The 26,880-nt window shown below is 34.1% G+C and overlaps 5 protein-coding genes and 1 pseudogene across 5 annotated transcripts; all 6 read left to right on the plus strand.

The window, feature by feature from the left end:
- The first annotated feature begins 1,165 nt into the window (after positions 1 to 1,165).
- On the plus strand, positions 1,166 to 9,209 carry LOC125221438 (annotated as a pseudogene).
- A 1,670-nt stretch (positions 9,210 to 10,879) lies between these two features.
- On the plus strand, positions 10,880 to 12,162 carry LOC125221439 (putative expansin-B14). The gene is made up of 4 exons (XM_048123558.1): positions 10,880 to 10,976; positions 11,280 to 11,392; positions 11,485 to 11,675; positions 11,841 to 12,162. The coding sequence occupies exons 1-4, from the start codon at positions 10,880 to 10,882 to the stop codon at positions 12,160 to 12,162; spliced, it is 723 nt and encodes a 240-aa protein (XP_047979515.1).
- Positions 12,163 to 13,367: 1,205 nt separating this feature from the next.
- LOC125222150 (xyloglucan 6-xylosyltransferase 2-like) lies at positions 13,368 to 15,148 on the plus strand. Its single transcript, XM_048124629.1, has one exon. It carries the CDS (start codon positions 13,551 to 13,553, stop codon positions 14,922 to 14,924), a length of 1,374 nt encoding a protein of 457 aa, XP_047980586.1. The 5' UTR covers positions 13,368 to 13,550; the 3' UTR covers positions 14,925 to 15,148.
- Positions 15,149 to 17,453: 2,305 nt separating this feature from the next.
- Positions 17,454 to 19,409, plus strand: LOC125219503 (heat shock factor-binding protein). Its single transcript, XM_048121493.1, has 5 exons — positions 17,454 to 17,542; positions 18,387 to 18,434; positions 18,711 to 18,734; positions 18,827 to 18,869; positions 19,071 to 19,409. The coding sequence occupies exons 1-5, from the start codon at positions 17,540 to 17,542 to the stop codon at positions 19,208 to 19,210; spliced, it is 258 nt and encodes an 85-aa protein (XP_047977450.1). The 5' UTR covers positions 17,454 to 17,539; the 3' UTR covers positions 19,211 to 19,409.
- Positions 19,410 to 20,114: 705 nt separating this feature from the next.
- On the plus strand, positions 20,115 to 21,647 carry LOC125219386 (40S ribosomal protein S21-2-like). The gene is made up of 4 exons (XM_048121358.1): positions 20,115 to 20,246; positions 20,507 to 20,586; positions 20,749 to 20,881; positions 21,413 to 21,647. Exons 2-4 carry the CDS (start codon positions 20,537 to 20,539, stop codon positions 21,476 to 21,478), a joined length of 249 nt encoding a protein of 82 aa, XP_047977315.1. The 5' UTR covers positions 20,115 to 20,246; positions 20,507 to 20,536; the 3' UTR covers positions 21,479 to 21,647.
- An 819-nt stretch (positions 21,648 to 22,466) lies between these two features.
- LOC125221440 (probable protein phosphatase 2C 40) lies at positions 22,467 to 25,429 on the plus strand. Its single transcript, XM_048123560.1, has 3 exons — positions 22,467 to 23,041; positions 23,924 to 24,975; positions 25,067 to 25,429. Exons 2-3 carry the CDS (start codon positions 23,926 to 23,928, stop codon positions 25,427 to 25,429), a joined length of 1,413 nt encoding a protein of 470 aa, XP_047979517.1. The 5' UTR covers positions 22,467 to 23,041; positions 23,924 to 23,925.
- The last annotated feature ends 1,451 nt before the right edge of the window (positions 25,430 to 26,880 follow it).

The following is a 26,880-nucleotide window of genomic DNA, read 5'->3' on the forward strand; positions in this document are numbered from 1 at the left end:
GCCAAATTGCAGTATAGATTATTTTATTTTTTTAATTCTAGGAGATTAAGTTGATCTCATTTATGGGAATATCAAGTTGATACGAGTATCATTTCTTACCATGTGTATGGTACTATGGTTCTTGTTTTCTATGAAATAATGGATAATTTATGAGAAAGAAATAGAAAAAAAATGATGAAAGTATTTTCATAAATAAAAACACCAATTTTAGTAGACCGACGGATATGATTGTAATTATCAATTAAACTAATTATTCATAAAACTTAAAAATAATTTTATAAATAAAAAATTATTTAAACCATTCTAGTTGACTTCTTATTATAGTTATTCTAAAACCAAAATAAAAAATGACCCTGTCAAACTTTAATGTGCTTTGTGCGTGTGTGTGATCATTTAAAATTAGACATGTGCATGTCTGTGTGCGACGCTTTAAAATATTCAAAGATAACAGTTATTAACACCTCAGTTGTGCCTCAAATTCCTTTTAGCAAGATTTATACATAAAAATAGAAGAAAAAAATTGTCATATTAATGTTTTCACATTACTTGCGTATTTTTTCCAACAATAAATATGGATACAACCTTATTTACTATACATAAAAACATGATTCCATGAATTTAAAACATAAATTATGAAGTAAAAGAAAAACATAGGGTTATTTGCCTATAAATACATAAACTTTAAATTTTGAATATAAATACATGAACTTTTGATGTTTCTGATTTTTCTCCAATATCCCAAATCAAAACACATGTGACAATCAAAATTACACCAACATTTGTGTATTAACTAATAAAATAATAAATTTTAATTCCACGTAAGCATCTTTTGTGGACCACACTATTCATGCTTATTCTTGTCGAGCTCTTCACGAAGGCTATTGGGATATTGGGATATTGGGATATTAGTGTGTTTTGATTGCCACATGTGTTTTGATTTGGGATACGATGGACTTTTTGTATTGAGCATTTTGGAGGTGTATTGGAGAGTTCAACAAATTTTGCTTCCAAGTTGGAAGCAAAACTGGCTAAACTCTCTCGTACTCCTCCAAAATGCTCAATATACAAAGTCCATCGATAGTTACGCAATCTAAACCACAAAGCCTATGAACCTAATGTGATTGCTATAGGCCCTTATCATCGCGATAAGGAGCATCTGAAGGCCATGGAGCACCACAAGTTGCACTATCTGGACCTCCTCCTGCTTCAAGAAAATAACCCACCTAGCAACGTTCAAATGTACGCCAGCTCTGTAGCCACCGTTGAAGTTGAAGCAAGAGGATGCTACAATGATTTGCCTGATACTCTTACCCGATCTCAATTTATACATATGCTTCTTCTGGATGGATGCTTCATCATCCAACTAATTCGCACATTTGCGTTACATTTTAGTCAAGATATTGATCCTATCTTAAAAATGGACTGGATGATCAACAACCTGCAACATGATCTGATGCTCTTTGAGAATCAAGTCCCGTTCTTCGTATTGTGCAAGTTGTACAATCTTATCGAGCCCCTTAGCATATTATAATTCAATACAATGGAAGCAAAAATACTAAATGTCAATTTGCGTACTGTGCTTATTTACATTCAGTTTATTTTTTCCATTTTTCGAGATCAACTTTAAAACTTATCCGTTCTAGTTACCACCTAGTTATCCGTTGGCAATGCATTATTATATTCTTAAACATTATATGCGCAAAATGTCGATGGAAAATTAAAAACGATGAGGTTAAATAAGATAGCCCAACAATAATACTCCATATGCTAATACAATATATCAAGAAAAGCAATTCTCAACCACAAAAACAGTTGGGCGAGCGAATCGTGGATACAAAACAAACATTATTACTAATAATAGATAAAAGGGCAAAAAAGCATTCAGAAAACTAATTTCATGTGTAAGACCATATTGTTTAAGAGCTACGGGCTTGTTCACTATGCATGAGTGGGTTCTCAAGATATGAAACAAGAGCAGAAATACGATTGTTGGGCCCACCTAATTGACAACTTAATGGGGCGTTCAGTTAATAAGAATTGGACTGCAGTTTAGACCCAATTTTTTTTGCCATTTATTTTTTGCTGCTTTTTTCGGGACAAAGTTATTGCTTTGCCGTTAACACCACTAGTTTTACCATCCGTGCTATGCACGGGCCAAGTTATCTTTAAAAAAAATCAAATATATTTTTTAAAAATATAATATTGTTGAATTTTTTGCAATTTAAGAATAAAAACTACTGAAATATTGTTTGTATAAATATGATTATTAACATTTCAAAAAACATACTTTTACTTCTAAATATATTAATTTATCGATCCACTTTAACAGAAAGATATGAGGGAAAAAAATATAAACATCCTTCAAGAATAACTAATATAGAGAAAACAATTATTGGTAATAAACTAATACCGACTAAGTGGTAGTTTTGACCATGTAAATGGCAAATAGGCGATGAATGACAGATGTTCAAACTATTATCAATTTTTTCAACCATAGAGGTAAATCAAAACATCGACTTATATGAACGAATGTTTTTAGAGTAGTGAGCACTTTTCAAATTATTAGAGAACATCAACCGAAGATGATCTTAGGAGGACATATCATCTTTAGGAATCTCAACATTCTCAATCATATAATAAAGTGAATATTTTCAATTTTTGGTTTATTTAGTTTCTCAAGACGTTCCTCGTACCAAAATAATGCACCACAATGTGAACAGAAGAACAAAGCATCACCATTATGTGAATAGTGTGCAAATAAAAAAATGAATGCCCATAAAAAGTCAAATTATTTACATATTTCTATAACAAAATAGCAAATCCATTTTAACAATATGCGGATTTAAATATTATTATAGTTGAATGCTCCAAATAGTTATGAAAGTAATAATTACTAATATTTAATACAAAGGATTATAAAAAATACCTCCATTTTAATTTAGTTACGACGAAACAAAATTAATCTCGCTCACAATAGGTGAATCACGTCATCACGAACAAAATCATCTATAATAATAGGGCTTTCAACGAAACCACCAACACCGTAAGATAAAAAAATTATTATTAGTAAACCAAATTAAATAAAAGATGTCTCGCTTTCTGTTTTAGTTTGTCCCACTAAAAGTGTCACAATTCCATTTTTAGAAAACTAGTATCACGCCTGTGCTATGCACAGATTAATATATTTTTAAAATATTAATTTTCAATAGTAAATTAATTAAATAATATCAGAATCAATATTAACAATGAACGTAACAATTTTTGTTATATGAGAATAAAAAATCTATACAAATTGAAGCATAATAAATTTGAAACAAATAACATTATATAATGTTTAAACATTAAATCATGGAGTAGGAAGATAAAAATCTATTACAATAAAGAATTAAACCTCCCACTCACTCCACGTACTTAGGGCCCAATTCTAATTCCATAATCAATCTTGCATATTCATCTGCTTGCTTCTGAATATTTGACAGCTTGTTCGCGGAGGCACTTATTGTAATAACCTACAATTAATTATATTATGAATTATGATGATCGAGAGTCAGTGTATAAACATTAATAAATCTCACTTCTCACACTAAAACTGTACTGTAAGAAATGCATACACCAATAGGAGAAATCCAATCACCCATTTTTTTTTATTCTCCAAGGAGATCTGTTCGGTCAAATATATAAGTAGATTAATAGGGCACCAAACTCTGATCTGCATAGGACAATCCTAAATCACTCTTCCCAGTTTCGCTATCTACGACCATTGATTTCACCATGTGCGGCGCGGCACGATTTATCAAATGCTCACACTCTGCCTTGGACTATCAACAAAAGATCGAGCAGTCAAACGAAAATCTATATCACGTCAAAGGAGCAATAATGTAAACTGCAATTAGATTCAAGAAATTTTCCATAAAACACATGCATCGCTCTAAAGCAATGATAATCTAGGATTACAGAAATAATGAATTAAAAATGATTTAAAATGAAATTCAAATAACATAAACACATTGAAATTAAACAATGGGGCATTTAAACTAAAATGTTTGCATGCCTGTCCCCGTGTGTGATCCTAAATTGTAAGAAATAATATAATAGTAGTTCAACTAAAGCATAACAGAATTATAAAATATTATACTATTATAGTATAAACTTCCAAACAAAAGGGCGGAAAATAATTTATACACCTACCCAAATACAATAGAATAACTCAATAGCCCATTCAAAATTAATATGCATAGCCCAAACTTTCTAAAAAGTGAAAAGGCCGAACACATAAGCCCAATTCAAAATAAAATTCGAAATTGGTCACTATAAATCTATAATCATATTGCAGCTAATTAAACTAATTAGACTAAGTTTACCAAAATTAATACACTTAGTAATTTTAAAGTATAATTTATACCGCGTATAAAAACAAAAATCCTCATTTCTCCCGATTGCTGGCCCATCTAATTGACAACTTAATGGGGCGTTCAATTAATAAGAATTGGGCTGCAGTTTTGACCCAATTTTTTTGGCCATTTATTTTTGCTGTTTTTTTCGGGATAAAGCTATTGCTTTGCAGTTAACACCATTTCAGCAAAATGAGAGTTTGAAGGACACAAGAGACTTTTGGCACTCAATTTTGGACACGGTCTACGATGTTGCTCCAGTTAGCACCATCTTGTCAATAAATGCAAATTGGGTTATTATGGGTGCAACCGTGCAGGCCGAACTTCTATTGTAGGGCCTGGCATAGTTGAATGATGCATAATGAACATCAGTTTTTGGTAAGAAATAGAGCCTACTCACTATCTCATGTATAGAAGAATAGCTGAAATCTAGAGAAAATTTTGAATGCGTGATGGTAAAAAAGATAGAAAGAGAATGGACTATAAGCTACAAATGCATATATTTATAGTAAAAAAAAATTAAGTCCCTCTTCTAGAAATTTATATTTATAATCTAGAAAATATTTTATTCATAAATTTTGAAAATACATCGATTGTTTTCTATAGTATTGAAAAACTAATGTGCATGCGCACCAATAAAGTGGAAATATTCATAAATTAATATTTTCGAAATATATAGTACTACTTTAATTGGGTTTTCAATTGTCAATTACGTCTCAAAACATAATGCTGTAATATCTTCATTTCCGAATCTTCTACTTAAACAAATTCGTATATTAACTGTTGGACAATTGTGACTTGAGAGTGTAACAATGTATTTTTCCAATAATAAAATTATTTAAATATTTTGCAAGTGAATTAAATTGATGTCAATGAATAGTTTTATGCAAACGGCCTCTCAATTGATCACTCGCCATTATAAAAGGTGGCATATTATAAATTACGTATGGCCTCAATTGATATCTTAATACTCCTTCAAAGAGATATCTTAGAAGGATTTAATCATTAAGCTAGTGAGTGAGTTTGATCATAGATAGGATACAATGAATAGCTAGTTTTTGGTGTATGTTTGTAGAGCTTTGTGTTCGAGTTGGATGCTCTGTTATAACTGGTTTATAATTGCGATCAATAAAGCTCTCTCATTCTCTCGTGGACATAGGTTCCAAGTAATCGAACCACGTATATGCAGCGGCGGAGCCAGAATTTTAACAGTGGAGGGTCCAAATTACCATTAAAATATATTAAGTGTGTTTAGTGCTAACAACATGGAAACAATTCGAACGTGAAAAATATAAAAAACCGTAGATGAGAAATGGATGATGAGAAAACTAATTAGCGAATAGATTTTTTAGAAAAACTATTTTATCACATAATTTGATAGTATTTATAATTAGATCAAAGAATTATTATCTACTAGTATAATATTTTGTTTAATAAAGAGCATCACATTAAAATTGATTTTATTAATATTATAATATTTAACAATATTTATGAAATCAAAGAATTATTTTATCTTCTTAAATTATAAAAACCATTCTTTATGATTAAAATGATTTATGTACAAAATTACTAGTGAAACAATCAATAAAAGTTACTAAAGTGAAAAAACCCATAAGACATAAACAAAGAGGAAAAAATTAACAAAATTTACTGATATGAAAAATAAAAAGTTACAATGAATCAGTAACTCTAGATTGGAGTCGAACTTGGTACTAAGAGGCTGAATATCAATCCAATTACGCTACCACTTCATATTTAAAACAATAATTATATATAAAATATATAGTAAATATTGAAATGGGTGAGGGGCCCAAGGGCCCCCCTGGCCCATCGTGCCTCCACCACTGCGTATATGTCCGGTGTATTTTCACTCTTTGTATTTTCACTCTTTGCATTTTGGATGCTCTGTTGTGACTGGTTTATAATTGCGATCAATAAAACATTTTTCTCATAAGTATGTAAATATGTGAAGTTAAAATTTCAATTTTTTAAAAATTATTTCAAAATAATTAATATGTAAGGATAATTTGTTTCAAATCAATTAATATTTATAAACTGATGTTCACTATAAAATATAAATTTATCACTAACTGATTGATTATTTGAATGGATACTTATACCATCTCCAATAGTACTGGAAAACCTAAAATGCAGTAGAAAAACACCTCCAATAATACTGCAAAACCAATCCTATTATAGGTTTTTGAAGAAAAAATACCTATATCTAGGTTTGCACTAAAAGTATACCAAAAACACTTTTTGTAGTTTGAGTGATTGCATTCAAGTCCAAATCAATTTATATTTATCGAAATAGAAGAAGAGAAGGTAGAAAAATTAAAATACTGAGATTGAAAAACTTACACAGACATTTCAGCGGCGTGATGAAGAAGTTTGAAGTAATAACCTAATCCAATTTTATTCATATTTGATTAGTTATAAAAATAGTGGGCTGGCCTATATTATTATTATTATTATATTATTCAACATATTTAAAAAAAATCTATTATTTTAAGAGCCGTTACTTTTCAATACAGAATCAAAATGTGAGTTTAGATGGATTAAAAACTTATCGGTGCACATAAATATTTTTATATAGTATTTTATTTGTAATTAAATTTTTGAATATTATAATTTATTATTTAACAAATAATAGATTTCATATTTAGTTATATTAATTAATAAATCTTACTATATTATACTTATTTAATTTAAGATATCGACAAAGTGTCATGGGTTAGTGTGTAATTTTAGATAAAATATATAGGTAAGATTGAAAAGTATAAAAAGTTAGTGGGTAATGAATATTCTTTTAGGTTTGAGTTTAGTGTAAATGGTTGGAGTAAAATCAATGTTTTGTGTGACATTTACACTAAAATAGGTTTGAGTTTAGTGTAATGGTTGGAGATGCTCTTAGTCACATTGCTTTTTGCGAAGACGTTGGAAAATGTCAACCATCATTTGTTGATGAACGTAATAAAATAATAAATTATGTTTATTTCATGTCATCTGAACATAAAATTTAATGGTCGAAATTTTTTTGATCTTTGGTAATTTTATTAACTTTATTATAATTTTTACAATTTGTGGAGTAATATTTATCTCAACTTTTAGTAATTGTGTCAATTATATCTTAAATATTTAATTTATTAATCCGATTTCAATCTTTTCAACTTATTTCAATTTGATTATTAATGATTTTATCAATTTTATTATAATTTTTACGATTTGTCAATTGTATCTCAAACAAAGAAACTGATATCATAAACCTCAAGTTGGACATGGATTTGAAAAGTGATTTTGAAGAATGATTGAAATAAATTAAAACTATAGTACTACTATGGTTCACTCATCTACATCTTTTAATACAAAATTAGTAAAATTAAATATCATTATAGAAAATAAACTATTATAAATATTGTTAGTGAAGTATAGTAGTACACTATATGAATGTATGTTTGAGAAGGGACTAAGAATGATTTCGACACACGTACATTAGTAATATAATTAGCATTTCATATGGAGTACTATATATTGAAAGAAACATGATATGCTATAATATTGCCAAAAAGGCAAAATCTATTTCATATATATTCGTACAATTTTCACAAGAAATTACCTTATAAATACGAGAACAATGTGGGTAGAATAAACATTAGGTCACCATGTCTATTTCTAACAACTATAATCGTTTCATTAATAGGAGTATTTTCTTATTTGTTTTGGTCGTCTCAATCGACTTAGGACTTTGCATAGATTCCATAGTGAATGTGAACGCGACACTCAGTAAAGCTCGTTTCTTACCGGCGGTGGCAACATGGTACGGCAGCCCCACCGGATCAGGAAGTGGTAATAGTAGTACTATAACCTAATTTAAATTATTTTAATCGAATGTGAATATGTGAAATTGTGAATTTATTTTGTGATTTTGTAGGTGGAGCTTGTGGTTTGGAAAATGATGTGATAAATGCCCCTTATTACGGCATGATTTCTGCCGGTAATGCCAATTTATTCCGTTCTGGTGTCGATTGTGGGACTTGTTATATGGTACTATTCAAATTTATTTTTGAGAGATTGAAAAATATTTATTTTTATAGTATTATTTTTTTTAATATTATTTTTAGGTGCGATGCAGAGATCATCCAGCTTGTTCAGGATCTCCAATTCATGTGACAATTACAGACGAATGCCCTGGCCTTTGTAATAATGAACCTTTTCACTTTGACTTAAGTGGTAAAGCTGTTGGTTATTTAGCAAAACCTGGTCATGAAGAAGAGTTAAGAAAAGCAGGAAGGATCAACATTCAATATACAAGGCAACTCTCTCTCTCTCTCTCTCAACTTGATTCCTATAATTATTAGGGTTAGAGTTTTATCCAAAACAAATAGTATAATCATGACTTGGTAAACAATTTATTGTGTTTATCTTGCTATATTAGTGATGACTTGCAAGTTTATATTTCCTTACTTCTTGAATTGAATATGGTTATGCAGCGTGAGATGCCACTACAAGGCTCATTTAGCAGTGAAGATCGACGCGGGATCAAACCCTTACTATCTATCCATGGTTGTGGAGAATGTGAATGGAGATGGTGAAATAGATCGAATTGAGATCATGGGACAAGGTTTGCAATCATGGGGATGGAGGGATATGCAACGTGATTGGGGTGAGACTTAGAAATTTAATGTGCCTAGTGGAACCACCGGACCCTTTTCAATTAGGTTTACAGATCGCAGCTCAAGATCAGTTGTGGCTTATAGGATCATACCAGCAAATTGGGCTCCTGGAAAGACATATTATTCGGGAACTAATTTCCTTTGATTTTGGATCGTTGGAGTTTTAAATGTATGAAGTTTATAGTTTTTGATCATGATGTAATCATATTTTATACATAGATCTTATAAAGTCACATGGAAGTTGGTTTGAATAATTCAGAAAAAGGTCTTGTTGTCTAACGATCATTAAATCAGAAACACTGTATCATTATAGCATACAATGCCATTCCTTATAATTGGAAAATTGGAAGACAATAATATATTTTTTCAATATATGTTTTGATTATACTATTATCACAAGTTTAGATTATTAGTCACTTAATTAGTTAATTACATTGCTGTCTGTTTGGAAATGCCGGCGTTGGAAAATGTCAACCCTCTTTGTTGTTGAACGTGATAAATTAATAAATCATGTTTATATTTAGTTATTTACTACTATTAAACTATCACACCATTGGGGCAGGCCCATAAACTCACAGATTTAGTTGTTTTATCTTTTAATAATTTTAATAACTCTAACAAATAAAAAATAGAGATATTGGTCCCTAAATTTAGGGACTTTGGCATAATAATGGTAACTATTTTCACGAATTTTAAAATCTGTCTAAAATGTTACTACACATTTTACATTCCATGTGTTAATTCCAACAACGGGCCATCATTATATTCGACTAATGCACGTAACTTTTTTCATATAATACTTGACACAATGAAATCAATGTACATTGCTACGTAATTTTTTGTTCCACTTGTCATGAACTTAAATAGTGGTCTAAAATATCATAAACATTTCACGGTTGTACGTAAAATAAGTTTTCTCAGAAATATCTTATTTGGATTAGATTGAGAAATAACATTTTGTAATATTTTAAAACAATTTAAAAGGTTTTAGAAAATACCAGAATTATGCCAAAATTCAAGGTTTTTAGTACCAATATTCCTAAAAATTAGTACATCGCTTATGTTTTTTTTATATATATATGTAGCTATCTATAAAACTTAGCTTATCTTTATTTTTTAATAAGTTTCTTTCGGTGTAATTAAGTCTAATTTTTCACTAACAATACCTATTAAGTAGTGGGTTTTTTTCTGTTTATCTTAGGAGTATATTTTATTAAACTTTGCACTTGTTTCATTCATTATACCGAGTCAAGACCATTGTTAGTGGACGAAGGTACAATATGAATGTAGAAATTATATGGAGTAATTTAAATTTATTGCAATTATAATCACTTTTCAAATCCACGTCCAACTTCAGGCTTAGCAACTTTCTTTGTTTTTTCAATTACTTTAATTGATAAAGCATATGAGTGAAATTTGTAAGTATAATCAACAAAAAAGAAAAAGCCAAATCAATAGTACATTTGTAAGAAGTGACTAATTAGGTATTGAAATACTATATAAAATGGATTTACTGAAAACTGAATAATGCTATACCATCCTAGATTTGAGAAGGTATTGAAGAACGTATACAATAAATTATAATTATATAACTTGCATTTCATATACTATATATGGAAAACAAATATGACATACTATTGCCAAAAACCCTTTCCGATATATTCATACAATGTTGATAAGAAATTACCGTATAAATACGATTACTAGGTAGGTAAAACAAACATTAGGGTCACCATGTCTATTTCTATCAAATATAATCGTTTCATTAATATTTTATTATTGATTTTGGCCGTTTCAAACGACTTATGCCTTTGCATGCATTCCACAGTGAATGTGAATGCGACACTCAATAGAGTTGGTTTCTTACCGGCGGTGGCGACTTGGTACGGCAACCCCACCGGAGCAGGAAGTGGTAATAATATAATTTTAAATTTATTTTCATTGAAGAGTCACACTTTGACTGGGCACGGGTTTTAAGAAATGTAAAGAAAAGTTGGTTGAAAAAGTTAGTGGAATGTGAGAACCCACTTTTTTATATTGGTTTTATAATAAAATGTGAGTGAAATGAGTTAGTGGAATGTGGAACCTATTACCATTTATGGTAAAAATGAAGTGTTACTCTTAATTGGGGACGGACTGGAAAAGTGTGACCCTTAATCGGAGACGGAGGGAGTAATATATATGAAAATGTGAATTTGCTTTTGTGATTTTGTAGGTGGAGCTTGTGGTTTGGAAAATGATGTGATAAATGCTCCTTACCACGGCATGATTTCGGCCGGAAATGGCAATTTATTCCGCTCCGGTGCCGGCTGTGGGACATGTTATATGGTATTATTACAAATATATTTTTCAGAGATTGAAAAAAGAATTAATTAATTTTTTTGATACTATTATTGTTATTACGATTACTCCATTTATAGGTGAGATGCAGAGATAATCCAGCTTGTTCGGGATATCCAATTCATGTGACAATCACAGACGAATGCCCTGGCCTATGTAACAATGAACCTTTTCACTTTGACTTAAGTGGAAAAGCTTTTGGTTCTTTAGCAAAACCTGGCCATGAAGATCAGTTGAGAAATGCAGGAAGGATCAACATTCAATATGTGAGGTAATCTTTTTTCTTTAATCTCTTTTTCTCTATCACTCTCATGTTGAATATGGAGCCGGAAAGAAAGTGAATTAGTCCGGGTAAACAATTTATTTGTTTGTATGTTACATATGCGATGACTTGTATGTTTATTTCCAACACCTTGAACTGAATATGGTTATGCAGAGTGAGATGCCACTACAGGGCTCATATAGCAGTGAAGATCGACTCGGGGTCAAACCCTTACTATCTAGCCATGGCTGTGGAGAATGTGAATGGAGATGGTGAAATCGATCGAATTGAGATATTAGGTCAAGGTTCGAAATCATGGGAGGCTATGCAACGTAACTGGGGTGAGACTTGGAAATTTAATGTGCCTAGTGGAACTATTGGACCATTTTCAATTAGGTTCACAGATCGCAGCTCAAGAACAGTTGTAGCTAATAGACTCGTGCCGAGAGATTGGACTCCCGGAAAAACATATTACTCAAGAATTAATTTCCGTTAATTATCGAATGCAATGTTTGTTGTTTAACATCCTTGTCTTGGACTAGTACTTTTTTGATGAATGCTAGCATTATAAAATAAATGCAAGTTAGGATACAAAAATGTGTGTTAATAATTAATATATTAGGGTGAGACTTATTAATCATTTTAATTAATTATAAATTAAAGAAATTGGATTTTGTTTACAAGTAAATGTGATGAAATGGTGTGGAAATTGGACTAATGATTCAGAGAAATCGGTGTTTTGATTGAAGATAAATGAAAATTCATAAGTATATAGAAGATGGATTTAAGTTGGAAGCAATAAAAAAGAACCCTATTACTTTGTAGTGAATATTGATTTATTACAATTTTGTCGTAACATTTTTATATCCAAATACGTCTACTCATTTTTGAAGAATTATTAATACATTGAACTAAACCAACTACTCCAATTCATATTTGTTTAAGCTTCCACTTCTTATTTCAAAATATACTACTACTAATCTACTATAAACGTCTCTCTATTACCCTCTCTTGTCTTAACAAATAGTCCATTTTTTAGAAAACATTTATAAAACATCTAACAGTGGAGTAATTCCTTATTTTATACCACCCATCTATCTTTATTTCGAAAATGGAAATGAAAGATTTGTTTATTAGAACGAGTAAAATCAAAGTGTCTCAATTTACAAGCCATTCAACTTGAAAGGTCAAGAGCTCAAGGCAGGCTGTATAATGCGTTCTTAATACTTCAGTTTCAATAAAAATAAGAACATTTTCTATTTTGAGATGTTCTATAAAAATATCTCATTGTATTTTTAAGAAATTCATTCCCTTAAATAAAGTATTCTGTTATTTTATTAATTGTGCGTTAATTTTCATGTTCCATATATATATGATTGAATGAATATGATATGATAAAATATAATTAAATCAATTGGATTTTCGACAACTATTAAATTTGGATTAATTGATTGTGATTCTGTGAATCTGTAATGTAGAATGAGGTGATTTAATTTTGGAAAAAATACCCCTAAAACATCCAATTATACCATTTACCTTTTTATTACAATGAAAATCCTAGAAGTATTTTCCAAAATCTTGACCGGCAAGTGGGCCCCACACGCAATTGCATCTTAACGAAACGCCTAAACACACAATTAACAACTCTAATCAAAACTAATTAAAAACTTCCTGTCTGAAAGCAACCTCCATCTTGCCTTCCCCACTTCATCACTCTCTCCACCGACACCTCTCCCCTTCAAAACCCTTTTTAAATTCAGCAATTGACCTCTGCGTCCCAATCCCAGATCCCCATTTTCCTCCATCGAAAATCCCAGATTCCGATCTCCACTTCTCACCGAAGAGAATCACCAACTCCCCAGCTCGAAGAGGGCCCGAATCGCGATGCTGGATCGGGTTCTCGGCCCGCTCAACGCGCGCCGCCTCCAACGCGCTTTCCGCAAGGCGAAGCTGACGGTGCTCTGCCTCTTCCTCACGCTCATCGTGCTGCGCGCCAACATCGGCGCCGGGAAGTTCGGCACGCCGGAGAAGGACCTCGACGACATCCGCGAGACCTTCTCTCACATCCGCAAGCGGGCCGAGCCGCGCCGCGTCTTGGAGGAGGTCTCCGAGCTCCAATCGACCGGGAATGCCGACTCCGGTAGCAAAAACTACGCCGATTTCGATATCAAGAAGATCTTGAAGGATGCAGACGACGGCTTCCCCGAATTCAAGCGAGATCCATTGCAGCCTTACTCCCTCGGCCCAAAAATATCGGATTGGGATGAGCAGAGATCGGAGTGGCTGAAGAACAATCCGGATTACCCCAATTTCGTCGCTGAGAATAAGCCTAGGGTTTTGCTGGTGACGGGTTCGTCGCCGACGCCGTGTGAGAATCCGGTGGGGGATCATTACTTGCTGAAATCGATCAAGAATAAGATTGATTACACTAGGGTTCATGGGATTGAGATCTTCTATAATATGGCATTGCTTGATGCTGAAATGGCTGGTTTTTGGGCGAAATTGCCGTTGATTAGGAAGCTGCTGCTGTCTCACCCTGAGGTGGAGTTTCTATGGTGGATGGATAGTGATGCTATGTTTACTGATATGGCTTATGAGGTGCCGTGGGAGAGGTATAAAGATCACAACTTTGTGATGCACGGTTGGGATGAGATGATTTATGATGAGAAGAATTGGATTGGATTGAACACCGGGAGTTTCTTGTTGAGGAACTGTCAGTGGTCGTTGGACATTCTTGATACGTGGGCGCCAATGGGGCCGAAGGGGAAGGTTAGGGAGGATGCGGGGAAGATTCTGACGAGGGAGCTGACGGGCAGGCCGGTGTTTGAGGCGGATGATCAGTCTGCAATGGTGTATATCTTGGCAACGGAGAAGGAGAAGTGGGGCGACAAGGTTTATCTCGAGAATCATTATTATCTGCACGGTTATTGGGGGATTTTGGTGGATAAATATGAGCAGATGATTGAGAGCTACCATCCCGGGTTTGGTGATCACAGGTGGCCTCTTGTGACTCACTTTGTGGGTTGCAAGCCTTGTGGGAAATTTGGGGATTATCCCGTTGAGAGGTGCTTGAAGCAGATGGACCGTGCGTTCAACTTTGGGGATAATCAGATACTGCAGATGTATGGCTTCACGCATAAGTCGCTTTCTAGTAGGAAGGTGGTGAGGATTAGGAACGAGACGAGCAAGCCTCTTGAAGTGAGGGATGAGCTCGGCTTGCTTCACCCCTCGTTTAAGGCTGTGAAGACTGTTTCTTGATCTTGAGTGGACATAGAAAAAAAGGGGGTTTTGAACTGGGGTTTGTATTTTTAAGTTATAATACATGTCATTTTTACTTATATCACGTGATCTTAGAGTTATTGTTGATGTATTCCTTTATTTATGGCGATTTCTGCTGTGACATAGTGTAATTTTACGTTTGTGGTGATTGTTCTTCGCCACATTGCCTTAAAAGGACAGGAACCAGATCATATTCTTTACCAGCCATTGAAGTTTACCTTGAGCTTTATTTATGCCATGCTGTCTAGTTTACCACATATGCTAGGATTTGAACATTTGATTGCTATGAACTGCTCTAGTTTGGATCTTTGGTTATGCCTTTTCTATTGTAATATCATTTGCTGATGTTGGCTTTCAGTTTTCGGAAGCTTGCAGCTTGCTTCTGGAGTCATTTTGCACACTGCAGGTAAACATAGAAAATCTTTGCCTATCATTAGTTGTTAATCTATGATACTTAGCTTCTCTTATCTTGTTTTGTTTGGATATGGTTCTGATGTGATTATTAGGTAGTTGATTGATTTGAAAAGGCAACATAGGTGAGGTTTAGTTTAGCACTGTAGTGTGATGATTGCTTGTCTTAGGATTTTCAGTTCACCCATATTTGAGCTTGGGTTCCTAATTTGTGTTTGGTTAAAATTTTGGTTCATTGTTTATGGGCTTGCACTTTTTTGGTATGAAACTAAATTTTGAAAGACATTATTGTCCTCCATTTGAATTACTATTTGTTACAAAAATGTCCTTTGTTAATTCTGCCAATATATTTAGCAGCCTATTTCCCCCAATATGTTTAGTTCTTCATGTTGAATTACTCTCTGTCTCTATCTTGTTACTCGGTGTGCTAGGCAACGTATTTCTCGGGCTCCTTGTTCTTGTCATAGATCGGAGGGCCATCAACTTGTTCATCGCCATTCTTGGACTTCAAGCAGGTCTCGACGTGTCAACGAGAGCGTTTTGTCGTAGCTAAATGAATACGTTCAACGTTTTGAAGTGTTTAATTAAGACAAAGTTTTGTTATCCATAGTAATACTAATAATCGCTATTTAGCTTGAATATTTAAGCATGTCTGACTAATTTAAGTTAATTTTAATCCTTAACTAATACTTTTTCTGTCCCGTCATAAGCGAGACACTTCTTCCGAGCACCAGATATAGAAAAATGATTAATATTTAAAATAGAGATAGATAGAGTACAGAGAATAATATAGAAAAGAAATTCGCTTCTTATTGAACAGAGGGAATGGTTTTATTAATCAAGCTTAAGTTTTAACTCATACAGAAAGCAAAATGTACAATGTATGCATGGAACATGCTAGTACAAATATTTAAAAAAAAAATTTAATCAATGTATCAAACACTATATTTAATTTAGTACCTAGGGATGTCAATCGGGCTAATCCATTCGGGTTCGGGCCAGTCCACTCGGGTCGTCGGACTATTTAGGTGCGGGCCATTTGGGTTATGGATTTTTCGGGTCATAAATTTTCAACCCTAACCCTAACTCGTCCGGTTTTGAGCTAACCTATCGGGCTATTCGGGCCTAAAAGCTTTCAAAAATAATCTCTTGTATCAAAATTTTCTTCTATAAAATGATTTTAAATTTTAGATACTTTTTTTTTCTTTTCAGTTTGGAATTATATAAAATTTTTAAATTTTTATAGTTTTCTTCAAGAATACTTGAAAAGAAGCCTTTCATTTCGATCAACTACAACATAAATTAAAGCTTGTGTTCGTGTCATTATTCTGACATTGTTTGTAACTAATTCTTTATGAAAATAAAAAAATCATATCTTACAAGAATCATTATTAAAATGATAAATATATTGAGATTTTGATGGGTTGGTTCTTAATTTTGTCTTGATTGGCTTTGGTGTTGGTAAGACACTATTGGTAGATGATGGGACAGTGCAATAATGAGTTGAGGTGGAACTTGAAAGCTGATATTGCGGGATCAAGTGGAAAAGTAGAAAATGAAAATTGAATAAGACTAATAACTGTGTAGAATAAAGATTTAGGATTCAAAAATATAAAAAAAAACTCTTAAAACTTAATATTTTTTAATTAAAACTCGCAACCCATCGGATCAACCCGCAACCCGTTTGGGCCAACCCGTTTAACCCGTCAACCCATTCGGGCCAACCCGTTTAGCCTGTTTTGTATTCGGGTAATTAAATTACAGCCCTAACCCGCTCATTTTATCGGACTGTTCGGGCTGGCTCATGAGTTTCGGGTTGAATTGACATCCCTAATCCCACCATATCTTAATTTCAACATATATTACTTGATACTCCATACGTCCTACAAATTTGCAGCACGTGTCCTCATTTGACTCGCGAGTTTAAAATGTAAAATAGTTAGATAGAAAAAATTAATGCAATATTAAAACTCACGGGCTCAAATTATTTGGTAAATGGGCCGTTGCAGATGGAGCCCAGTCGTTGGAAAATCGACCCGCCCGGCCCGGCCCAGTAAGATTAGATCCATTCGATTAAATTAAAGCTCAGTCACAGATTCACATTTCAGAATTCAAAATCTCAAAAATTTCCATCCCAAATTCTCTCTCTAGGGCATTTCCATCGAAGATTTAACTCCCAAATAATGGTAAATCACTCGATCATTCTCTCTCGATTTTCATCTCGAGTCGTTGATCCTGCGTCTGGATTCTCGTTTTTGTTTGTTTTTTCTCCGTTCAGCTCCCGCATTTTTATTTCACCGGTTGTTTTGGATGTGATGTATGTGGAATCGCTCGATTGTATGATCAAATTGCTATCGCATTGTACTTTTCCGAATCCGATTTGATTATATGATGCGACTGTTGTTGACATTTCATATTGAATTTTTCGCGGTTGCAATTTGAATAATCGAATGTTTAAGGCCTGTTTTTGTGATTGTGGAGCCACGTATAATGCATAGGTGAGATGACTATTCATATTGTTGGAGGATAAGGATGCATCACAAATTATGTTGCTATTCTTATTTTGCAGCCAATAGTTCGTATATATTCCTAATCTGTACTGTTAGGATTTATTTGTTGTATGATATCTAACACATCTGTGCGATATTATATGAGTTGTCTAAGCTTCCTCTTCTTCAGTGAGTTAGTTATTATGAAAGCCACGAATCATGTTATGCGATATTGATGAAATTGTTTCACACGGCTGTGTTATCGAACTTCTTGTATTCTGATCAAGGGTTACAATGTTTCTTTCAGATGATAGTGTTATGAATACTAAAATATAGTGCTCTTGTTTGTAAATATAGTATTTCACATTTACAATTAAAGCCCTTTTGTGGATGTTTTGGTATCCAGTTGATAGGTTCTTGTTCAAAACCTCTCTTCTGTTCAACATACAGCGTTGTTTTTAATAGTTCTACCACGTGAACTTTTCTTTTACTTACTGTTTATGATGGGGTATTACTTACAATATTTATACTTCAATTGCAGGATGGTCAAGATGACGCCAAACAAAGCACGGCTGACATGACTGCATTTGTAAGTTCTCTTGTATGAACTAAAATTTATGGTTGATTTGTCAGTTATTTTCATTCACTCAAGATGTTAATCAGCCAGGTTTTGAATTCTGTTATTGGTTTCTGATTAGTTGGCAGTATGAATCTCATTGTTATCTTTGCATCTTTACTTCTATTATCTTTCCTTTATGCTAATGGAGAGTGGGTATTTGCTTGTTTCTCTTACATGGAGCATGTGACTAGATTAATGGCTATTTTCCACTGTTAGTTGTGCTAATTTCTCTCTTTTACTACATAGGTGCAAAATCTTCTTCAGCAAATGGTGAGTAGCTATTGTTAATATGAATCTAAGTTTCCATTCATGTATTTTTGCTCTTTGGTTCTTCCTAATTTATTTCCTTTCTCATTGTGCAGCAATCGAGGTTTCAGACAATGTCAGGATCTATCATCTCTAAAAATATCCTTCAGTAGTCGGCATAATTGTGTTGTTTTAGGGATGCTACCTGTTTTTCTTTATGAACAAAAGAGTAAATCATCAATTAAACTTGGAGATGGGTTACCATGGCATTTATATGACTCTTGATAACTGAATACTTCTTTGTTTTTCCGTTCATATTCAATTGATACATATTGCTTGAGTTCCTTAACAAGACTGCACTTGATGAGATGGGCAACCGGATTGATGAGTTGGAGCAGAGCATCAACGATCTTAGGACCGAGATGGGTCAAGAAGGCTCTGCATCGCCTTCAAATCCAGCAAAGACTGGAGAAGAACCAAAGTCCGGTGGAGATAGTTAAAGAAATGAGTGTACATTTATATCCGGAGTATTGCTGATGCTATTTCTTGCTTGCTTATGATTGTTATTTGTATCAATTCACAGTGTCTCAATTACTGTTGAGGAGACATTATACAAGAATCACTAGCTCTAGGAGCACAAACTTGTGATTGATATTCGACTGTGTTTTCTAATCAGAGATCCGTTTGCAGTTATGCTAATTATTAGTACTACTTGTAGTTTTTATGTAAAACATGTTATATAGGCAAAGAAATTATATAGATCTATCGTTTAGGTAAAACTATACAATGATGGAGTATGTTTTAAAGAAATTCCATCATGTTGTTAATTACTCTAATCTTAATGAAAAATATTAACTGGATTACATTGTTTATATTCCATCCCCTATTTAAGTATAATTCGTGTAAATAATTGTGGTTGGTTCATAAAGGCACAATATATTTTGTTTTATACATTTAATTGATTTCAATAATTTAAATTAGAAAATGAACAAATTTAGTATAAATTTTTTGTGTGATTTGTAAAAATTAATAATCCCTCCGTCCACCAAAATTTGTCTCATTTTTTCATTTCCGTTCGTCCCCCAAAATTTGTTTCATTTCACTTTTACCAATTTGGTAGTGGACCTCATATTTCACTAACTCATTCCTACTCACATTTTATTATAAAACTAATATATAAAAGTAGGACCCACAATCCACTAACTTTTTCAACTCATTTTTCATTACATTTCTTAAAACCCGTGCCCGGTCAAATCGGGACGAATTTTCGTGGACGGAGGGAGTAACATTTATCAGACGGTAGAAATAAAAATTATAGATAGTAGAAGTAAGTGGGACTCATATAAAATTAATCCTATAATAACTGGATTTAATTGTGAATACAAATTATTGTGGGCTCAATTCAATGGCTAGATCCAGGCCCATATAATCAGCCCAAATACAGTAAATATATTGGGCAGGATTCAAGAAACTAGGGTTTCACTCGTCGTTCAGCTTCCGTCGTCTGCTCTTCTTCGCCAGCTTAGAATTATTCAGGTATGGATCTCGCCCTTGAATTTTAGCTAGTGAGATACGGTGATTGTTGAACGTATTTTTGATGGTTTTTGTCGTCGATTCCTTTTCTTTCAGAAATCTATCCATTATTACTGCCCTTGCTTCGTATCCATATGGAAGTTGAGCATAAAATAGCTACTAGAATTTTAGGTCAATTGATGTTGATTAATCGTAGATGTATTTAGAAATCGTGACTACTGTATTCCTACGTATTTATCTTCGAATTTTGTTTGTTTTTACAGTCGACCTAGTGTTCAAAGAGACCTGCCAAAATGCAGAATGAGGAAGGGCAAAACATGGATCTTTACATCCCGCGGAAATGGTATGATGCACATTGATAGTATTTTACAGTTTAGATTCAGATTTTTTTGAGATGCACTGAAATTATTCTGATCTGCTCCAAAATCTGATGATGTAGTAGTGAATTTGTTTGATGTGCCCATTGTATTATGAATTGAAGCTGATAGTTGTCTGTTATGTTTAGCTCCGCTACCAACCGTCTGATTACATCCAAGGATCATGCTTCGGTGCAGCTTAACATCGGGCATTTGGATGAGAGAGGCGTTTACACTGGCCAATTCTCTACTTTTGCCCTATGTGGTTTCATCCGTGCCCAGGTACTTTGTTAGTTGAATCATGTCATGCAAATGCCGTTTATTTGTCGCCTGACTTGTTTGTTGTTGCTACAAATTGAGTAAAATGGTTGTAAGAGTAGCTGTTTCGTAGCAATTGCAGTAAACTCCTGGTTACGTTGCCAAGGATACTGCTCTGTTTTTTTTTTTTTTTTGTATTTAGTTATCTTGGAACTTGGAAGTCCTTTCACCTGTTAAGATTAGTATCAATTAGCTTAGTTAGATCTTCTGTTCAAGTGAGATGTTATGTGTGCTTTATGGATGTGGACGATTGCATCGACCTACTTTTTATCTTGATTTCAATGTTTCGACTGAACCTCTCTCTCCTATATATGTATATCAAAACTAAGTCAAAAACTCAGTTCCTGCAACAATTTTGTGTCATATGCTCTTGCTTTCACGTTACTCTCATTTTTGGTTTTGGGAACGGGATGTCTTTCTCTTTCGAGCTATGTGACCAACATCAGAGTTTCAGAACTTTTGGAACTAAAACATGTTCTTGATTTCTGACTCCAGGGTGATGCGGACAGTGCTTTGGATCGCCTCTGGCAGAAGAAGAAAGTTGAGGCCCGACAACAGTAGGCCATTTTGTTCTCGTCCTTCGGTCTTTAATGTAGCACTGGGTTCAACAACTTGCTCATTCTTGGATGTTTCTCTTTTTGCAAATTGTGTGTTAGTGACTTTGATGTGGATGCAATTTTGTGCCATTACTCATTGAGCTATTCTAATATTACAATCATTTTGGGCCCAAGTTATATTTCAGTTTTTGGCATCTACAATGCATACAATAATTAGCAAAAATATTACCTTCTGTCGATTCATCATGTTAGAGATGTTGGCTGTGTTGTAATGCCAATTAACATATTCATGATTGATTTTAATTCTTTACTTGCATTTTACCTTTTTATATAGCGTTTGGCAATTAATCATGGATGATTGACAAAGAATATAATTACATTCTATTATTAACACTGTTCATTGGTCATTGCCATATTTACATAAATAATGTCAAATGAATTTGTAATAATTGTTTGTCCCCAAGAGGACAGTCAACACGTACATATTTCATCACTTTGGGGTTCAAATGTCAGTTTAAAAATTTAAAATCTTTTGTAAATATTTCGATGGTGCGTCCTAACCTAAATATTTCTTTTGTAAATATTACAAATAAATTATAGTAGTACTAATTTTATTTAATTTATGACAAGTATCTTTAAGAACTAACGTGCAAAGTGGAGAGTCATTTTTTTTGTAGTATAAGAACAAAAACTGAATTATTATGCTAGGCTTCGATTAAATCAAACAAGAAAGAATTGTCTTCTACTGTACCAATAAATTATTCACTCCACTTGCGCACACACAAACGTCATTACATTAAATTATTAAATGAATATACAGCACTTCCGAAATCAAATCAACGGTAATGATCGTCTCAGTTTATAATGGTTAATTAAAGCGCAATAAGAAATTAAAGCTGACTTTTTTATTTTGATACCAAAATCAAGACTTGATTTTTATGGATTTGTATAACTATATAAGGCATTGTGTGTGTTTAATTTAATGAATGCAGATCAACTCGACAAAAGGAGAGAGGTCAAGGTAGAGAGAGAAAGGAAAAAGAGTGGAGGGAAGAGCATCTGAGAATGGGGGAATTTATCTGAAGAGGGGAGAAGAAAGAGGGAAGAAAAGAAAAGTCTTTTGCGAACAAAAAAGGGGGAATTTTTTTCCTTAGGGATTCAGCTAATTTCCACAAAAGACTGATTCTTGATACCTAGTTGGTACCGGTTTTGCCATTGGTGAATCATAGCACATTTTGACCTCTTTCTAGCTACAAACACCACCCTTCAATTTTCCTCTATATTTAGCGCGCTCCCTCCTCTCCATCCACCTCTCTCTCCCTCCCCTTTCTCTCTCTTCTTGTGCTGTGCTAATACTTCCAAAAAAGATTTGCCTTTGTGCTTTATTGCACCTCGCTAACAGTGTGTGTGTCTGTGTTTGGGCCCAATCACAGTTTCACATATTCATCAACCGCGTCCTTTCACGTTTGTTGTGTGTGTGAGAGAGAGAGAGAGAGAGAGCAGAGTTGGCATTCTGAGGTCTGAAGGTTTGTGGGTGGATTCTTGGTTTGCATATACAGTCAAGAAGGTGAGTTGTGTGCTACATAAGATTTGATCTACTTTTTGTTGTCTGGAGTGATGGGATTGTGTTTCTTGATTTAATTTTATGTTTTTTGTATTGAATTTGCACTTTTGATCTTCTGCTTCAGGGAGTAGTTTGGATTGTGTGAATTGTCATTTGATTGGTATTGACTTCTATAGAGAGTTTTTATGTCATCAAAGATGTAGTATTAGTATATACATATAACTAAACATCCTGTTTCAGTTGCTATATCTGAAAAAAAATTGAATCTTGTTTCTTCTTGAGAATCAATTTTGAGAAAATATGAGCACATACCTGAAAATTCATGTTTATTGATGGTATGTTCCAATCTAGCAAGTAAGATAATGGTAATCTATGCTCTTCAGATTCCCAAATATACAGTGATTAAGCTATTATTGTTTCAATAAATGTGAGAAAATCACATTCCAGAAAGTTCATGTTTCTTGATTGTATGGTGATCCATGCTCTGCAAATTCCCAAATGCGGTGATTAACTTGTTATTGTCGACACTTTTTGCATTTTGATAGAGCTCATGTACATAATCCTGTTATAGGGCAGACTATTTAGAGATGTAGCCTGATTTGATCTCTCTGTAGTTTACTTCATTAGTGTCATTTCGGGCTGCTGGTATTTCAATAGCATTTTTTTTTTGTCTGTAAAACTGATCATGGAAAAGTGGATGTTGCTTCTGTATTGTGCAAGCAGTCATTAAAAAGTGGTTACGGCTTCTCTGTTAAATCTATTTAGCATAAATTCCACAATGATTCTGTATTTGCTGTGACCTATTGTATAGCTGTAGTATTTAATTGCACTTGTATGTTAAGTTTCAATCAACTGGATGAAGATCTTCTTGTTTGTGCTTCTCAGCTATGATGATGCATGGTGAAACCATAAGCAATTCCGAAGGGGAGATTAAAGTCAGTTTTGGCTATCATTGCAACGGTGAGAACGATAGTTCTTGGGATAGGCCTAATTATATTGATATCCCGTCTTCTGGTGGGCTCAGAAGAGCCAATAGTTCTTTCTCTTGCCTCTCCGGTGCTGCATTGAGTGCTAATGCTACGTTAGCTAACACAAATATTTGCAATGGGCTGATTGCCTCTGAGATACTCCCGACTCTGGACTCTCCCAATTCATTCAGGAGGATTCCATCTCTAACAAATATGGACCTGCTCTCGTCTTCTCTCCAAAGCAACATGTCGATCCTGAGCTTAAGCCCGTCCTCACCAAGTGAGACGCTTGATTATGAGTCCTTTTCGCTCAAGTCCATGAGCGCTCCTTCGAGAAGTGAAAGCTTTCTCAATGCAATGGAATTGCAAATTGCTGGAGGTGCAGCTGGCGAGGATAGAGTTCAAGCTGTTTGCTCTGAAGAGAACGGTTGGCTTTTTTGTGGTATCTATGACGGCTTTAATGGAAGGGATGCAGCTGATTTTCTGGCAGGAACGTTGTATGAGACAATCACTGCTCACCTCAACTTGCTAGAATGGGATCTGGATCAGGGTTTGTCGAAAGGCGCTGATGAATGTTTCAAGCAGAGCGTGCTTAGCAGCCTTCAACGCGCGCTCAATCAAGCGGAAAGTGAGTTTCTTTACATGGTTGAACAGGAAATGGATGACCGTCCCGATCTAGTATCTATAGGATCTTGTGTGTTGCTTGCTCTACTTCACGGGAAAAACTTGTACTTGCTCAATCTTGGTGATAGTCGAGCGGTGTTGGCTACCTATAATAAGGGGAATGAGGCGAGGGACAGTGAGGGGCTCCGAGCTGTCCAGCTCACCGATAGTCATACTGTCGACAACGAGGATGAAAGAATCCGAGTTCTGAATGAGCATCCCAATGACCCTTCTACACTTGTGGCTGGAAAAGTAAAAGGAAAACTAAAGGTTACAAGGGCTTTTGGGGTTGGTTACTTGAAAAAGGTACGACTTTGCACAATCTAATTCGTTTAATGGCTTATACTATGTAGAGTCGACTTACCCTCTTCGCTCATTCAACTCGTGTTTCCTGCAGAAAGACATGAATGATGCTTTGATGGGTATTCTTAGAGTCCGTGATCTCATAAGTCCTCCTTATGTATCTGTTGAACCTTCTGTCGTCGCACACGAAGTATCAGACTCTGATCACTTCGTTGTGCTCGGGAGTGATGGCTTGTTCGACTTCTTCAGCAATAATGAAGTCGTGAATCTTGTGCATTTCTACATGCTAAGGAACCCTTCTGGTGATCCAGCAAAGTTCCTAGTCGAGCAGCTCGTTTCAAGAGCTGCAGATTCAGCAGGTATGCTGATCTCATGCTACTTGGCTTTAATCATGCTCCTTAGAAAGTCCCACTTTGACTTCAACATTGGCTTTAAGGAATGTGAACTAGTAATATAGAATAACTGAATAAGTATACAGAGTGAAAACCATTTATCGAAATTAGTAGAGTAAAAGCATATTGGGAAGCACAAAAATGACAAATTTGGATTTTTAAAATGTCAAAAAGTTTATGGGAATAAAAAAACCCATATAGAGTGTTTGTAATGAAAACCATATATAGGTAAAAAAAGAAGGCTTTGTTGAATGAGCATTTGCCTACCAATTGTCATGTTAATGATTTTATTTTAAGGTTGTTCAAAAACAAGTTGTGTATAATATGTTAGGTAAAATATTGGGTGAGATGTTTGTGAATATTCTGTATTGATTGGTGAGGCTGAATTGTTCCTCGCCCATCATCATCTGCCTGCAAAAGTTTCCTCACTTTCTATACATATATGATTCCTTGGAATAATTTTCCATCTCCTAGTGGACTTTGATATATAATGAGGGACACTATGCTAGGCTCACCCTCACGGTGCACACGAGCCAAATTCGACCCGAAACCAAATTTGACCCGACCAGAAGAAGAGGAAGAAGGCATGTTGGGACGAGGCGGCGGCATTGAGAGCACGAGAGAAGTCTTTTTCTATAATAAATTGAGATATCATTTTATCGTAAGTATGCAAGAATATGAGATGAAATATCAATCTAGTGCCAATAGATTATGTTCATAAAAAAGAATAGTAATTAAGGCTCCTTGGTATAATATCAATCGGAAAGTATGGAATACTTTTCAGGAATGAACTAAAAAGAAAATAATTCATACTTTTCAGAGACGGAGGGAGTATAATAAATCAAAATAACATGGGAAAATAGCCTTAAAAACATGAACTTTTCCTAAAATTCTAGTATTTCCCACAAACTTTTAAAATGGTGAAAAATACATGAACTTATGCGGAATTTCTCATGAAATAAATTTTCTATCCAAGTTTAATGACGTGTACATAACATGCAAAAATAGGACAAAATGCAACGTTGTTTTAACTCTTAACTACAATTGTAATCATATTTCCTAAAATCAATAAATAAGGCTAAAAAATTTATTTCATGAAAAATCCACACATCTATTAAAGTCCCTATTAAAGTTCATGGTATTGTTCACCATTTTTAAAGTTCACATAAAATACCTTTCTTATGTGACCTAGGTTATAGTCTAATAAACCTAGCAAGTTTGGCAATTTAAATCAATTACTAAATCTGAAATTCCACAGCAAAATGAGCATTAAAACGTTTTAATGCAACATTAGACACTAACATATTCAAAATTCTATATACATTCGCAAAAAAAAAACGCAAGATTATCACATGACGCAGCATCCATTAGGATTCTCATCGCTCAACACCTCGAACGAATCCAACGGCTGCGCTTGCGCCACGTACTCCTCCGGCTGCCCATACGCGTAAGCATACGGCGACGGCGCCACGTAGTACCCCGGCGCAGCTGGCACGCTAGGATACGCCGCATTGTA

This window comes from Salvia hispanica, chromosome 4, assembly GCF_023119035.1.
Source record: "Salvia hispanica cultivar TCC Black 2014 chromosome 4, UniMelb_Shisp_WGS_1.0, whole genome shotgun sequence".
NCBI lineage: Eukaryota > Viridiplantae > Streptophyta > Magnoliopsida > Lamiales > Lamiaceae > Salvia > Salvia hispanica.

What these genes read in the sequence shown, in the direction of transcription:
- LOC125221439 (XM_048123558.1), top strand. Translation starts at nt 10,880, where the DNA reads ATGCATTCCACAGTGAATGTGAATGCGACACTCAATAGAGTTGGTTTC. An exon ending in CCCCACCGGAGCAGGAAGTG is followed by an intron (nt 10,977 to 11,279) that starts GTAATAATATAA and finishes GTGATTTTGTAG; the next exon opens with GTGGAGCTTGTGGTTTGGAA. An exon ending in GCTGTGGGACATGTTATATG is followed by an intron (nt 11,393 to 11,484) that starts GTATTATTACAA and finishes CTCCATTTATAG; the next exon opens with GTGAGATGCAGAGATAATCC.
- LOC125219386 (XM_048121358.1), top strand. Translation starts at nt 20,537, where the DNA reads ATGCAGAATGAGGAAGGGCAAAACATGGATCTTTACATCCCGCGGAAA. An exon ending in CTTTACATCCCGCGGAAATG is followed by an intron (nt 20,587 to 20,748) that starts GTATGATGCACA and finishes TGTTATGTTTAG; the next exon opens with CTCCGCTACCAACCGTCTGA. An exon ending in GTGGTTTCATCCGTGCCCAG is followed by an intron (nt 20,882 to 21,412) that starts GTACTTTGTTAG and finishes TTCTGACTCCAG; the next exon opens with GGTGATGCGGACAGTGCTTT.
- LOC125222150 (XM_048124629.1), top strand. Translation starts at nt 13,551, where the DNA reads ATGCTGGATCGGGTTCTCGGCCCGCTCAACGCGCGCCGCCTCCAACGC.
- LOC125221440 (XM_048123560.1), top strand. Translation starts at nt 23,926, where the DNA reads ATGATGATGCATGGTGAAACCATAAGCAATTCCGAAGGGGAGATTAAA. An exon ending in GGGTTGGTTACTTGAAAAAG is followed by an intron (nt 24,976 to 25,066) that starts GTACGACTTTGC and finishes TGTTTCCTGCAG; the next exon opens with AAAGACATGAATGATGCTTT.
- LOC125219503 (XM_048121493.1), top strand. An exon ending in AAAATCTTCTTCAGCAAATG is followed by an intron (nt 18,735 to 18,826) that starts GTGAGTAGCTAT and finishes CTCATTGTGCAG; the next exon opens with CAATCGAGGTTTCAGACAAT. An exon ending in AGGATCTATCATCTCTAAAA is followed by an intron (nt 18,870 to 19,070) that starts ATATCCTTCAGT and finishes ACAAGACTGCAC; the next exon opens with TTGATGAGATGGGCAACCGG.